General features: G+C 45.6%; 1 protein-coding gene across 4 annotated transcripts in view; it reads right to left on the bottom strand.

The window, feature by feature from the left end:
* Positions 1-15,381, bottom strand: part of LOC133347126 (disheveled-associated activator of morphogenesis 2-like) — a 109,567-nt gene that overhangs the window by 27,731 nt on the left and 66,455 nt on the right. For 3 of the 4 annotated variants that reach the window (XM_061559116.1, XM_061559115.1, XM_061559119.1), the window contains 11 exons: positions 12,446-12,640; positions 11,238-11,348; positions 10,399-10,502; positions 9,214-9,280; positions 8,720-8,837; positions 7,176-7,314; positions 4,482-4,540; positions 3,988-4,178; positions 2,814-3,077; positions 2,397-2,504; positions 676-705 (listed from right to left, as the gene is read on the bottom strand). In XM_061559116.1, coding sequence (XP_061415100.1) covers positions 676-705; positions 2,397-2,504; positions 2,814-3,077; positions 3,988-4,178; positions 4,482-4,540; positions 7,176-7,314; positions 8,720-8,837; positions 9,214-9,280; positions 10,399-10,502; positions 11,238-11,348; positions 12,446-12,640 — 1,386 coding nt within the window. The remainder of the gene's footprint in view (positions 1-675; positions 706-2,396; positions 2,505-2,813; positions 3,078-3,987; positions 4,179-4,481; positions 4,541-7,175; positions 7,315-8,719; positions 8,838-9,213; positions 9,281-10,398; positions 10,503-11,237; positions 11,349-12,445; positions 12,641-15,381) is intronic. The other variant, XM_061559118.1, reaches the window with a different exon arrangement.

Genomic DNA, 15,381 nt, shown 5'->3' with positions numbered 1-15,381 from the left:
GCTTGGAAAGAGCCTTTCTTCGTGGACCGTTGGACGGGCAGCATTTGTCCCCAACGTCAAATGAACACTGCTTTTCCTGAAGGCTATTAAATGCATTAACAGGGCATCTGCGGACCCTAAAAATAACGAAACATTTAGGTGTTTTTTTGCTGTGAGCCACCTGTAGTTTTTGCTGTATGATCCCAAAGCACTCACCACAATGTGTACGTGACTAATTAAGAACAAAATATTTCATAGAAAAAAAGGCAATGGCGCAGCCCTGAAGTCGTTTGCTCACACCACTGCTGGGGGAACAGCCTCCACTAGAAGGAGCTCTAGAGAGCCCCTCTGGAGTGTGTTTTGGCCTACTCTTCCACGCTGGTCAGGTGTCTTGGAAGAGGTGGGAGCACCCCACAAATTACCCCGCCACGCACGACCTGCCGATGTGTTGAACCCACTTGTACTGCTGGGTGGACGGAGGCAGGGAGCGGGGGATTTAAGGAAACATGTCCTATGTGTCAACAGCTGTGTTGGGATATGGATGTGCTAATCATTATTCTACCTCCAGCATCAATGTAAGCCCCCCACCCAAAAAAGTAATATTTGGCGATGCGTCTAAAAGGATGCAAGAATAACTATTCATTGCAGAGCTCCGCTTGAATAAAGCATAGCACAGGCACAGTTGGCAGAGCTTACCTGTTTCAGATTATTGAAGGGCAGCAGGTCCTGAGTAGCAGGCCAAGGCACACAGGAACAAGACATGCAGCGTTAGCTTGCAAAGCAAACCGGCAGCAGCGGCGCAGAGAAGCATTCCAGAATGAGAAAAAAAACCTCTGCTGTAAACAGCACACAGGCCTCCCCTGCCAGAGGTATGAGGGCATGATAGCAGAGCGCTCCGGAAAAATAATTTCATGACAGCTCTCTGTTAAAAAAGGGATTCTTTGACACTTGCATTTCAGCCATCGCATTATACAGTAGTTGTGTTAATGTGTTAAATGACAGGAGAGAGGCAAATGCCTCGAGCAGCAATATGCAATGAAGGATAGAAATGCAGCGCAATAAACATCTGCACTGATTCAACAAGCTCCTTACGCTGCATGGCAAACACCGATCGAGTTAAATATCACGCAAGCTGCGATTCTCTTCAGAGCAGTAAGCACGCAGAGGTGTCATTGTTCTGAGCGAGGACAATGCACAGCAGCAAATGTAGGACAAGCACCGGGATAGTATGCGAAGCCGAGGAGACAATACGAATGAGCGAGCTTGTCGCTTATTGACCGCGGTGTTGGAAAAACTTGACGTCCCATGCGTCCTAGATTTGAAGCTTTCGTGACTGCAAGGATTCATATTCTTAGGTTTTTTCGGTAAAGTCACGTAGGTAGAAAATTAAAATTAAAAAAAGTAAAATTTAAAAATAACGACGTTTCGGAGGCAACACAAGCTTCCGTCTTCAGGTGGAACCGTCACAGCACAATAGCTGTATTAATTTAAATGTTTTACCTACGTGACTTTACCTAAAAAACCTAAGAATATGAGTCCCATGCGTCGTGGGAACGAACCGTTTCCAACGACTGCCGATTTAAATTGCTACCATCAAAGAAGGCGGCTGTGGACGCGACGACTAATTCGTGATGTCATCGCACCGGACAATCTGCAGTAAGTCCTGCAAAGCTAACGCCAGCGTTTTTAAAGAGTGCATTCACACAACGTATTATGCCGCTGGGAGTTAATAAAGATTCCGCATTTAAATTTTTGATAAGCTTGAACTTGTCCTGTGTGCACTGGATTGCAATAATATGCAATCACTTTGAAGTTAACTGCAACATACATAATCACATAAACGCTCCGTCCGTTCATTGATGCAGCATCTGATTTTTTTTTTTTACACATGCAAGGTTAAAAAAAGACATTTAATAAACTGGTATATAAACTTAAACTTTTAATTAACACCATACTTTGCTTTAATAAACATGCGTGATTTGTAAAAAGAACTTTTATCTTTAAATGACAAACAATTATGTTGGCCAGCGTGGTGAAGTATGGTCAAACGTGTCTCAAATAAGCCTCCAGTTCAATACGACACGAGGAGGCCTTCCACCAGGAGTGGATTGCCAAAAGGCTGTCTTTACATTATTTAATGAATGATTATTGAACCAAACCGCTGTGACCACAGGGGAGGATTACTTCCTTCACAATCATCACAAAGTAAATAATTCCCTCTAATTGCGAATTGCTCAGTTTTGTATAACAAAGGAATTTGACCTATTTAGCACTTGCATTCTCGTAAGGTGCAGTGCCCTTTTACTTTTAAATACAGTACATCAATTAAAACGGTGAGGTCACGGTCATTTGCAACAGAGAGTTATTGCGTGCCTGTATCCAGCCCCTCTCCTGGGTAAGCGCAGTGCTGCTGTTACCTGTTGCCGTTGGTAGGCCGAGAATACCCTCTCAATGTCCTGGAGGTCCAGAACTCGGAACGCTCGCTGGTCGTCCAGCTCACTCCATATTGTGCCATCAATTTTGTTCTGCAAATCACAAAAGCATTACAGTATTATTAAACCAACCTTGAGACGTCGCAGGATAAGAAGTCCACACTCGATTTCTAAATCAAGCTTTAAATCCAAGACTTTCACACTCCTCTTTTCCATCAAAACATCAACCAGGCATTCAACAATGGACTGATTGTTGTGTATGAAAGAGCAGAAATCCGTTTGGAAAAGTCTAAAACATTTTTATATTTTTTACCGGAGCGGCTGGGATTTGGATTCCGGCCCGCTCACGCTTGTGAAGAAAAAGCCCCAGGGACAGCTGCTTGCGCCAGGCCTTGCACTCACCTCTGGCAGCTTGGCCCAGTTGAAGGACTTGAGCGGGTTGGCTGGCTGGGGAATGTTCTTCTTTTTGAGGACGGGTGCCGCTGGGGCCACTGCAAAGTTCATGCCGAGTGGAGGGGGCCCCGGGGGGAGCGGAGGTGCCCCCGGTGGGGGTGGGGGCGGTGGTGGCGCCCCCATGCCAGGGAAGGGAGGTGGAAGTGGAATCCCCATGAGCGGCGGAGGAGCCGGGGGTGCAGCAAGGCTGGGGAGCGGGCCCGTGATGATGCCCTGCAAGCACGCACACGGCCGCAGGACAGCGCAGCGCCCCAATGGCATCATCTCATTGCACAGCTTTGTCTCCTGAAAGTCAATATTCCACAGGTTTTAAAATTATTTTTCTTCCAAAAATTATTTTATTGAACAAACGATTTAGGACAACAAAGAGAACCTGTCCATGTCATGTGTTTCAATAAACTCTATATCCCTGGTGTCTACTTTCTTAACTCGAATAACCCTCTAGGGGAAGGATGGGGTGGGGGTGCGGGGGAGAAGGAAAATTAAATGGAGGGGGAGCGAAGGGGAGGGGTGGGAGGCGCCTAAATTCCAGAATAAATTATCTTAAAAATCAAAGTTACATTTGTATTTAAAATGTTACTGTTTGGGGTAGAGAGATGGTGCAGAGATTCATGCACTCCGCTACGAACGAGGCAATTTGAGTTTGATTGCCGGATGCGGTTAATGCCATTATCTAAACCGGTCACCAACCTGCTGTATGTATGTTGAACTTCTATCACACTGTACATAGCCAGCCATGCTAATCGGAGGTGACCAGCGTGGTGGAGTATAGTTAAAACAATCTGCTTGACCGACATGGTATATGGAGGCCATCATCCACCAGTGGATGGACAAATGGCTGTATGATTGTATGATTGTTGTTTTGTAGCGTTTTAAGTGCTCTGAGTTGCTGACGATTCATTGATATAAGCCTTCGGGCCTGAGTGCAGCAGCTGTGATAAATGAGAAGATAATGAGATTGGTTGATAGTGCAGAGTCAAACAGACAAGCAGATAGACACGCATATAGGCAAACAAGCAAAGGAAGACAAACAGAGGATACTGCCAGACATACATACAAACATGCAGACAGACAAGCAGGGAGACAGAGAGACAGAGAGAGAGAGGAAGGGGCCGTCTCTCACCGTGTGCCCCATCTCCTGCAGCTTGGCGCTCAGGGCCGCCGTCTGCTCGCGAGCGACGCGCAGCTCCTGAGACTCGCGCTGCAGCTTCTCCTTCATCTTGTTCAGCGTCTTCATCATGTCCTCCTTCTCCTGCGTCTTCGCCTCGCACTCCCGCTCCTTCTTCTCCAGACGGCCCAACAGCTCGCTGTGCTCTGCGGGACACATTGCTCCGTGATTACGGGTGCACTAAAGGGCACAGGTGCCTCTCGCCAAGTCACCCGACCCAGTCGCAGCAGTGGGTGACAGTGCAGCATAAATCCATTGCAGAACTGAATTCCTAAGCGCTCACATCTGTATTCCCCGCCTTCATCGAAGCAGACTGACTAGAGTGGTTAAGTATGGTCAAATAAATGACAAGGCATGGGGAGGCCCTCATCCAGCAGTTGGATGTAGGTTGTGTAAAGGCAGAGGTGTAATGCATCCACTAATCAGGAGTATTTAAATCGCAAGATTACCTTTTCGCATTTTTTCAGCTTGTTCTTTCCACTGTTTGACTTCGTTTTCATTCACCAACCTGTGAATGAGTGATTGGCATTTTAAAAGTGCATAGGAAAAAAAAGTCTTAACAACAAAATCAGTTTTGGTCAATAGCACCGTGTTTAAGACACATATCTAATGCGCTTCTGAAATACTGGATTTTCCTGCAGAATATTTCCGAACTTGTTTGCACGCGAGGAAATAACGTAACGAAGGTTAAATTAATTACGCAATTTTACCGCTTGACTTAATCTTATTATTCGACACATATATTCAGTGCCATTTCCTTTTGCAGTCGTATCCTGCAGCATTGCATAGCGGTGTCTTTGAAGTTGCACTGCTAGACTAATGAACTATATGCCAATCTTCTTGGTTCTTTCGGTAAAGTCACGTAGAAGGGAAGTATTTAAAATAATAAAAATAAAACACAATAAAATAATTCTCACGACGTTGCGGCCACAACGCAAGCAGCCGTCCTCAGGTGAAAAACAGGTCTGTCGGGGAGACAGCGTCTGAATTATTATTATTTTATTATTTCCCTTCTACATGACTTTACCGAAAGAACCAAGAAGATGAATCCCTGCAGTCACGAAAGCTTTAAATCGAAATATATGCCAATCATAGACCAATGACACACTGAGCGACAATGACATTGGCCTCAGACGCTGCTATGTCAAGGACTGGAGGACGTAGCTCCCTCATGAATGGGCTGGGCCAGTCCATCGGCAAGAGGGAAAGAGTTTCCCTCGTTGAGCCGAGAACACGCATCGCAATGCGCCGAGCGTTATGATAAATTGACATTTTGCAAGGTCAGATGTATCCAGCGAGGACGTATGCAAACAAATGTTTGCATGAGTAATGGCGGCATTAATAGAGCGAAGCACATTTTAATGACTTGACTTTTGACATTATCACGTGGGGGTTTAGTGTTGCTTCGAAGTAGCAGCTGGAGAACGTAAATTATTGGAATATTTCTTTGGGTTTTAAAAACATGCTATCTGCATCAGCGATGCTTTCCGCGTGATGTAATCCAATGATAAATGATGAAAGGGGCGGTGGTGGGGAGGGTGAAGATTTCAAGCAAAAAAACTAAAGCGCCTTAAGAAAATTACACGTAAATTGGATGAGTTGAAATAAACAGCGACAAATCTGCTTTAACACGTTTTTATGCAGCCTTAGCCTTTTACCATTTGCCATTCAGCAATTTCCTGGGTTCATAAATTCCCCAAAGTGCATTGAGAAAAGAGGGGCGACTTGGAAGGGAGCACGTCACGGCACACGACGGAACATTCGCGTGCCAGCTGGCATTTGACAAATGGGTTATATAACAATCAAGAACCTTTTAAACTTTGCTGGGCTTAAGCCCAAATCTGTAAACGTGTCCTTGTTGGTTATTAACGTTCTGTAAACTAGTTTTGTTCTTGGACTTTCCGAACAGCTCTAATTGGGAGACCCACGAAATAATATTTTTTTCCCTTTAATGACCAGGGCATGCTCGGACGCAATCCGCAAACGAATAAGCAAACACCCGTTCGCCAATCAAACAATATAAAATTCCTCTCTGCAAGCGCTTACACTAGTAGTTTGACATTCTTGAACGAATTAACTTTCCGTGGAAACATAACTCGTGTAACAGGAACGTTCGGGCAACAGTAACACCATAACAAGTGTTGAGACGTTGGTTCCATCTCCAAATATCATTGTTGGCACGGCGAGTATGCGAGCAGAGCGGAGCAGAGGACGGTGGAAAACATCTGTGGGGCGCGCGACGCGTGCACGTGATGGACAACGGGAAACCTGGCGCTCAGCCTGGACAGGGGCAAAGAGGGGGAGGGGTGCTGAGAGTGGAGGGGGGCTGGGGGGAGGAGGCGGAGGGGCTCGGCAGTGCCTCAGCGACAGGGATACAAGTCGGGGAAGGTGCCCTTCCAGGTGAACGCTTACCCACATGCTAATTGAGGCAGACTCTTAGCTCTTTCGGTAAAGTCACGTAGGTAAAAAATGAAATTAAAATTAATAAAAAATAAATAAAAATTTACCTACGTGACTTTACCGAAAGAACTAAGAGTATGAATCCTTGCAGTCACGAAAGCTTCAAATCTAGAATTAATTGAGGCAGCTTCCTTTGTACGTACGTATGTATGTTGAACATCTTTCGCACCGTACGTAGCCAACCGTGCTAATTAGAGGTGCAGAATAGAACTGCGCATTCCTGTGTTGCTGTACCCCCGTGTTTGCCTTGCCCAGGAAATGTTTTCCCCCCAGGGAAGAATTATTTACAGGTCCTTTGGAATGTCCTGTTGATACGACTGGACTGCCATAGCAATGTGGAACTTTTGACTGCTGGTTCAGGGCTTCTAATTGAGATGAGCATTGTCCTACACCTGTTCAAGCAGTGAAACACTTGGAATGACAGTTAGAAAGAGTTAGAGATGGCACAATCTCTCCTTTTCTTCACGTACGGCGAGTGGACGAAGGGTTTAGAGGCCGTGCAGTATTCGTGACATGGTGTGGCCTCCAGATGGGCACTCCAACACGGTAAGAACCCTGCAGTGACGGCAAGTCAGAGGCTGCTAGCTAGTAACCGCAATTACGCATCCCATCGTTAGCCCAGGAAAGAAGCTGTGGGACGATGAGAAGCACAACGAGTGAGCCAGCTGGCGAGCGAGCGTTACATGCGGACGATGTTCTTGACGTTGAAATTCTCCAGGGGGGCGACGTCGAGGTCGTCTCCACGCTCACTCTGCAGGACGATCTGCTGCAGGATGCGGTCGAGCAGCTGCCAGTGCTGCACCATCACACTGCTCTTCTTGTCTGCGAATGGCAGAAGAAGCGGCACCCTTCAATTAGCACGTGCACGTGATTCGCAATAGATTTTTTATGGTTCCATCACGTAATGATCTGAGCAAATTTGTGCGATTAAAACCATCCACCTCTCGAAGCAGTCAATTTTTTTTAGTTGTCACGTGAGCTAGCGTTTAATGAGGCAATTGTTTTTGTATCAGCTCGATGGTAAGTTGAAGACAAATTCTCATAACAAGATTTAGCAATTAGATACGACTGTTCATTTGAAACTGCATGAGGAGAAGATCCAGCAAGTCACAAGAACAATCCGGGAAGTGAGAATGCACACGTAATCCTGCATAGGTAGGCGCGTTTGCGTAGCACACATACAGAAAGACAAATATCCCCCTGTAAAGATGACACGAACTGTAGGGGGTGCAAGTCCAGTTAGCGAGCACCTTTCAAGGCCAACTAACCTCTTCAGTACTGATATTTACACTCCATACTAGGTACTTATTCAAGGCTGATGGAAAGTCCGTGACTGGTTTTGATATCACATGTCACTATCGGCTGTGGTTCATAGTGCAGTGCGCTAACCACTATGCCACCACTCCAACACAACAAAATATCTTCCACTTAAGCATCTAGACTCTCAAGGCAGGCGGTGTTCGTGACCACCTATTAAGGCGAACACGGCTCATGAGTGCGTGGTGTGGCTCGCACTATTGCTGGCCACACAAATCTGTCACCCTAGTGGTGATGTTTACACATTAGAGGGAGCACTGATTTAAGGCTAAGTCGACCTAATGGCAGCTTAGGACAGGTTCAGATTCATGTTACCATTAACCAGCAATCAAACCCAGGTCACCATGTTTATAGCGCAATGTGCTAACCACTCTGCTGCAGCTCCCTGAATACAGGACACACACACGCACACACTAATGCTAAATAAACACACTCGCACGGGCCCTCACACACGGACACGTGATGGCCTATATACAATGTAAACCGCCCATCTGCCAAGTGTCAGCATGCTTCACTGTGACCTCTGCAACTTTTGTATCCCTGGCAGTACCAAGAGACATATGGAAAGTCGTAATTTCTCCTTCTTGGCGAAACTCAATTGCACATAATTTATTTTAATTATTTTCTGCCAGGGTTTCTGTGGGCTTATTAAAAATGTAGAGCATATGCCAACATTGTTTGTGGCAGCCTTTGACGATATCCATTTTTCAACAACATTTAGCCTCGCTTTGTCATTCAAATATAAACAGCACGCTTTGCTCTGACCACGTTGGGGAATTTAAATAACACCGCTCGATTCTGCTGCTGGTCTCGGCGGTCGGCGCGGCGTTGCAGTCTGTCTGAGCTCAAGGCTGCACATCTCGCCATGCCAAGCCACATGAAGACAAGCCTTTGCCATGGCGGTACCCACATGGCATGTGCAGGCAGTGGTAGAGGATGGACATGAGGTGTGGGTACGCCTCCGTGAACTTCAGCTTCCGCTTGATGACGTCGAACATTTGCCCGGCACTCTTCGTGTCGATGTGCATCTGTGAACGATCCAGGCACATGGACGCACACCGTAATGGGAACTCGCTTTTATTTAGTACCACCACCTCAGGGCCATACATGGGAGGCAAGCACCACCTCAGTGGTCATTTTGAGCAAGAAATCACTTTTTAATTTAAAGCTTTCGTGACTGCAGGGATTCATCTTCTTGGTTTTTTTTCGGTAAAGTCACGTAGAAGGGAAGTAATAAAATATTTTATTATGTTTTATTTTTATTATTTGATTACTTCCCTTCTACGTGACTTTACCGAGAAAAAAAAAAACCAAGAAGATGAATCACTTTTTACTTTGCAAACTCATATTATCCAGTGGCGGGGCTTCTAAACTTGGCGAACAACGGACAGGAGAGTCACTCACCATGTCAAATCGCTTGGCCAGCTCGGCTTCATCCTCGTTCCGGATCATCTCGAAGAAGTCCAAATGTCTGCAGTGATTCGCGCGAGAGAAGCACAAAGTGATTGGCAACATGGGTCTCCATGCTGAGCAGAGCGGTCTCAGGAGGTGTTCGTGTCAGTGCCACAAAAAGCACACGAGCAATCAAGTTTTCAAGTTTCATTTATGAGGTATAGCCCTGTGAGCCATGCGGCTCTTAAGTCGTGTGCAACCGCAACAAACAAAATATGAACACAGAACATCTTCAAGCGACGACTAGACAATTTGTTTGATCCATTGCACTCACATAACCTAACATTACTTGATTTTTGTATCACAAAGTTTACCTAAATGTATAGCGTGTCGTCTAACACTTTAATAATAATAGAGATGTATAAGGTGCCAGTAAACAATTGATCTCAGAGCGCTATACATATACAAGAGGAAACATTTGTGAGAGGTAACCGGGGAGAGAAAGACTAAACAGACAAGATAGGGAACTACAGAGAAAGAGAGAGACGAGGCCTTTTTAAACAGGTGGTGGGGTCTTTAGCTAGGACCTAAATGTCTCAATCGACTGCGATTTCTGATCTTCAAGGGCCAGCGAATTGCAGGGCCTGGGCACCATACAAAGCCCGGCAATGACCTCAAAGTTCTGAGCCTGGAGCGTGGTCACGCTGAGAAGGGCATGGTTGGTAGACCTCAGAGATTTCGGGGACATTTAATTGGCTAAAATACCACGGGGGAACTCATGATGGTCAAATGTCAACATTAGTAGGGCAGTTGCCCACACTCTGTTATCAAAGTCACAGCTGTATGGAGACGGTGCACAGCTGGGACCTATCTGACACATTTCATGCCCTAATAGTGATTAATTTACGGATACCTTACTGATTTCTAATGGCCCGATTACTCGTATCTCAACAGAAAACTAAATAGTGTAAAGTGATAGCTCCATATCTTACAGAGGGGGAGAAATATGAAAATGTTGAATAAGCACATTGAGGTTGGTGTGAGACATGTAAAGGATTTGAAATAAAATGTTGTTTTATATTTAATGTTTCCCTACTATGTGAAGGGAGCATCTATACATACATTACCCTGTATATATGCAGGGTATACATTGGTTATACAAAGGTAATGCCAGGCACAGCCTAAAAATGAGCTTACCGGTCCAAAGTGGCATTTTCATGTGACCTCAGCTTGTCAACCAACGACTGGATCCCCAACATTAAAAACTCGTATCTGAGATGAACTCGGAACTCCATGTTTTCCTACAATATAAAAAAAAAACAGAAAACAAAGTCACCACAGTACACACATGAACGTAGCTACTTACAAAAGTAACCGAGGAAATACGAGTTCTGAAAAATAGATAAATAGATTTCATGTCAGCAGGAAGGGCACAATTAGCTGTGAGGATCTATTTCATGGGCGTACTGCGACGGTACAGATGTTGATCTTATTTACATTCATGGCTTCATCGGTCATAATACAAATAGCAAATATCGGTACGTGCTTTACATTTCAGTTGGCTTCGCTATGCTCAATCACAACAACCACTGACAGAAGTAATTTCTGGGTAGAAAGACATATATTAAATGAGGAATGTCTCAAATGGTTGGCACAGGAATAAACATTTTAATATTCACACTATATAAAAAAAAAATGACGAATGTTAATTAGAAATGCAAACTTAATCTTACAAATACAAATCTAGTTCAGATTTTTTTTTTACAAATGATGAAGCTTCACATTTAAAACTTAATGTATGCAAACTAAGAATCATATAAATCCTGCTACTACAAGTGTTTTGCCCATGAGAACATAATGAGCACCAAAAGATGGCATTGACAAATGTTAACAATAACGCAACACCAATTGGATGCATGTAAATTATTTGTGTATGAACGTGACTATTCAATGGCAACGAGTATTTCATTTCGCGACCGTGGGCACAGGCAGGCTAAGCAGTGCTATCGCTCTTGTGCGTGGCGATCGACACACACCTGTCCCGTTCCAGCGTTGAGGATGGCGTTGATGAAGGACATGATGGCTGTTTTCAGGCTGACCTCGTCACGGTACTTCCCTGTGTTTCTGTCCAGTTCGGTGATCAGTGTCTGTAATAAAAAAAAAAGATTGCCCCATGCACTGGCACACATCGCTCGACTTTTGGTTGTGTTAATCCTTTGGGGTGCAGGCCACACACGGCTATCAACAGGGACGTTTTCACCACTATTTCTAGCATATCAGCATCAACAGTGGCATACCTACTGAGTATGGAGGTGGTGAAACTAAACGGGGCCCATGGGTTAGGAAAGGCCCAGTTACTGGCCTACGAACAGTGGGGAAATTGGAGAAGGTGGGTGGTGCATTTCATTCCTTGTACCAGGGCCCATGTCAACCACAATCAATCAATGTTATTTTAAGACAGGCCTGAATCCCCTTTTAGACAAAGGTTTATTTTGCAAGAGAAGTTTGGGATAAAACGAATATTACATCCAGTTAATTGTGAACCAACCCACTGCTGAATGAAGGCTTCCACATGCCATCATCAGCAATAGGGTTTTTTTTAAACCATAATTCACCAAGCTGGTCAGTGTGGGTTGGTGAAGGTGGGGCTCATAGACGTAAGAGCAAAATACATCACAACAACAGATGTTGCTGCACTGTCTGATGGCTGCAATTGTAGCCCCGCAACAGCCTATGGCACCTGTTAAACTCATGATGGTCGCCCATCCTGGCTCAACCCCAAATTCTGGGTGAATTTATCAGAGGGTCAAGCATGTACAACACTTAGATTCCGAAAGTAATATTGAACAAACGTGAAGTTTGTGCGAGAACGTAGCAGCAAAGGCGAGGGCTGGTGCGAGACGAGTTTTGGCGAGGGGAGCAAGGTGGAGGCCTGGGCTCATGATGTGAGGGGAGGTTTGGCGAGGTGAGGGTATTTGAGGGGAGAGTTAACGAGGGGAGGCTACGGTGAGGGGAGGGCTGGTGATGAGAGGGGGGGGGGGGCGAGGAGAGGGTTGTCGAAAGGAGTGCTGTTGAGAAGCAGCTTGGCGAGGTGAGATTTGGCGAGGTGAACGTTGGCGGGGTGAGAGTTGGCGAGGGGAGGCTCCGGTGAGGAGAGCGTAGGGTGAGGGCAAGGTTTGACGAGCCAAGGATTGGAGAGAGGAGGAGTGCGTTGAGTGCTGGCACGGGGGAGCGAGTGCAGCACCTGGAACCGCGTCCTCTCGGCGGCGTGCTGCTGGTAGTGCAGCATGGCCTGCAGCACCTTGCGGTGGCCGCCTGGCACAAGGCACACGGCGCCCAAGATCTCCAGCACCGCCACCTTGGTGCGCACGTTCTCCGAGCTCAGGCTCTGCGAGATCACGTTGATGCTCTCGGGGTGCGCGAGCACGTGCGCCCTGCCCTGTGAAGACAGCCCACACCCCGACCCAGCGCGTGTGTCAGTGTCCGCGTCCTGCGGATAGACTGGCCCCTGGGAGAGGAATGTGGAATTTTCATCACAGGCTCAGGGCTGGGGCTGGTGGAAATGGGCTCCGCTCCATATTATTTTTTAAGCAAAAGCATTTCTCGTAGGGAATAAGGACATTTAAGGTGCGGTGAATCATTTCTAAGTGTTTACATAGGAATTGTCTGTCAGTGGTGATTTACTTGTTTGATGGAATGACTCTCAGGAGGCCACGAGAGTATTTATATTAGGGTCCTCTGTCTACCTCCACAGAACAGTTCACTATTCAGCACAGGCGTGCGTAAATGTCAAAGTCATGCACGTGCACGTTCTCACAACGTAAACAATATTGCAGGAAAAAACGGACAGTGAAATGTGTCCTGTGTAGCTCAATAGATTTTGGGTACATTATTAAATAGATAACAATTCAAAGCTGTTCACCTTTTCCACTTCTAGATGAAGGCCTCTCATGTCTCATCGGTTATGGGGGTCGTTTGACCATACTTCACCATGCTGGTCCGAGCAGGAAGGGGGGGGGATGCCCAGGACCGGATCAGATATCAATCGCTGCTAGTGTCAGCCATGGCCGGGAATCAAACTCAGGTGGCTAAGTTCATAGTGTAGTGCGCTAACTCACTGCACCGCAGCTCCCCAGGGTAATTCCTGATGATTATTTTCGCCACGAGTATGTACATTTGTAAATTAACAATGAACCTGTGGCTGGCAGCCGTATACAGTTACCTTTAACTGTCATAATGTTCAGACATAACAAGATCCGTTCTGCCAAAAAACACCCGCTTTTAAAGCCATCGCTAAGCAACGCCATCTGTTGAAAGTATTAGGAGATGTTGTTATTCCTCCCGCTGCAGGTTATGGTGTTTGTCAGATTCCCAACTTGCAGTGGTTGAGGAAATGCTGTGCGTGTGCCTCAATGCCAACTGGGTGTTCTCTTCAGAAGCCATGAAGAACAAATGACAAGCAAATATCTTTCATCCCACTCATTGTATGGACTGGTTGCTTACTACACACATTCATAATACAGTACAGTAGAACCCCTCTTTACGACCGCCCCTGTTAACGACTAATCGCTTAACGACAGACCTCCATAGAGCTCAATGTGGAGTGTATAGTGTAGTGTATAGTGTAGTGTATAGTGTATAGTAGAACCCCTCTTAACGACCACCCCTGTTAACGACTAATCGCTTAACGGCGGACCTCCATAGAGCTAAATGTGTAGTGTATAGTGTAGTGTATAGTAGTGTAGTGCCTCCATAGAGCTCAATGTGTAGTGTATAGTGTAGAGTATAGTGTAGAGTAGAACCCCTCTTAACGACCACCCCTGTTAACGACTAATCACTTAACGACGGACCTCCAAAGAGCTCAATGTGTTCGCTTACCGACCATTCCCATGTTAATGATGGGCTGTTATAGGTACAGTAAATATTAATTAATGCATGAATTAACCATGCTTCTTTTAATATTATGTATTTATAATGTTGTTAGTATCTTTATAAATTAATATCAATAGTTTTAATATTATAAAGATGTTCTTTGGGTGAAAACGGGTAACTTTTCCATGCTATCAGAACGAATTAAGCCTTTAATATGTATTTCCTATACTCACTTGACGAACGGTTTCGTGGAACGAATTACAGTACTGTCATTAAGAGGGCTTCTACTGTACACTATTACAATATAGCAATACATTATACACTTTTATTTAATTTGTATGAATTGCATTTCTGCTTGTTTTAGAGCTCACAGTAATGGTGCACTTTATTTGAGTCTGCAGACTTTTTCAGGAGCGTATGTTTAGTTATTTCTGTATGGGTACTCAAACAAACCGACACGTACATTCTAAACTCCATACAGACCGATTCACAGAATCCATTTCTGAACTGCCATCTACTGGCTACAGCACATTATGTATTATTAAGTACCAGTTATGAATCATCATCATCAGCAGTCATGATCAATCCACTGCTGCATCAAAGCCTCAAGTCGCTACCACCCAGCACCTGCACACAAGCCGGTCTCATTGCTCCATCTCCGTGGGGCTAACGTGATATCCGGTCGCTTCTCCTCTTTGGCTGCCTCTGTCTCAGTGGTTGGTCTCAATCGCCAGCCATCATCCCGTCTAGCGACACGTGTCCTGCCCAAGCCAACTCACATTTCTTTACGAGAGGAACTCACATGACGGTGAAAGAATTCACGCGCGTATGAGAAGTCAAGGTGGACCCGACACCATGTATCTCGCCATAAATGTCGAAAGAGGCAGGAGTAACCACAGATTTCCTAATCATTACAACAAATTGCTGCGATTACAGAACACAGTCCACTCCCGCATTCAGAACAAGACGGGGGTCGTACAGCGTGTTGTTCTGAATGATGGAATTTCGGTCGACGTTGCTGGGAGCCCCTTCGGGAACTGACGAAGCAATAGAAGCCACCATCACGCCGAACAACACGCGACAACAGCCTGAACACAGCACATCTCAGAGCGACAACACAGCACAACCGTGAAAACTCACACGACCGGTCAACCTACGTTCGCACTTGATGGGCAGAGGCGGTTGGAGACGAATGATCTTGAGGAAGAGTGTTTTTTTTTAAAACAGCTGCTGATCCCGGTGTCAGAGTTGGGAGTGTGTGGAGTAACCACAGGATTTCTAGCCTAAGAGGCTGGCCGTGGCATCATC

Source organism: Lethenteron reissneri, chromosome 25 (genome assembly GCF_015708825.2).
Source record: "Lethenteron reissneri isolate LAM-NWPU_2019-01 chromosome 25, ASM1570882v1, whole genome shotgun sequence".
In the NCBI taxonomy this organism is placed as follows: Eukaryota; Metazoa; Chordata; class Hyperoartia; order Petromyzontiformes; family Petromyzontidae; genus Lethenteron; species Lethenteron reissneri.
The sequence above is the reverse complement of the archived record's forward strand: the minus strand, read 5'-3'. Positions and strand labels throughout refer to the sequence as shown.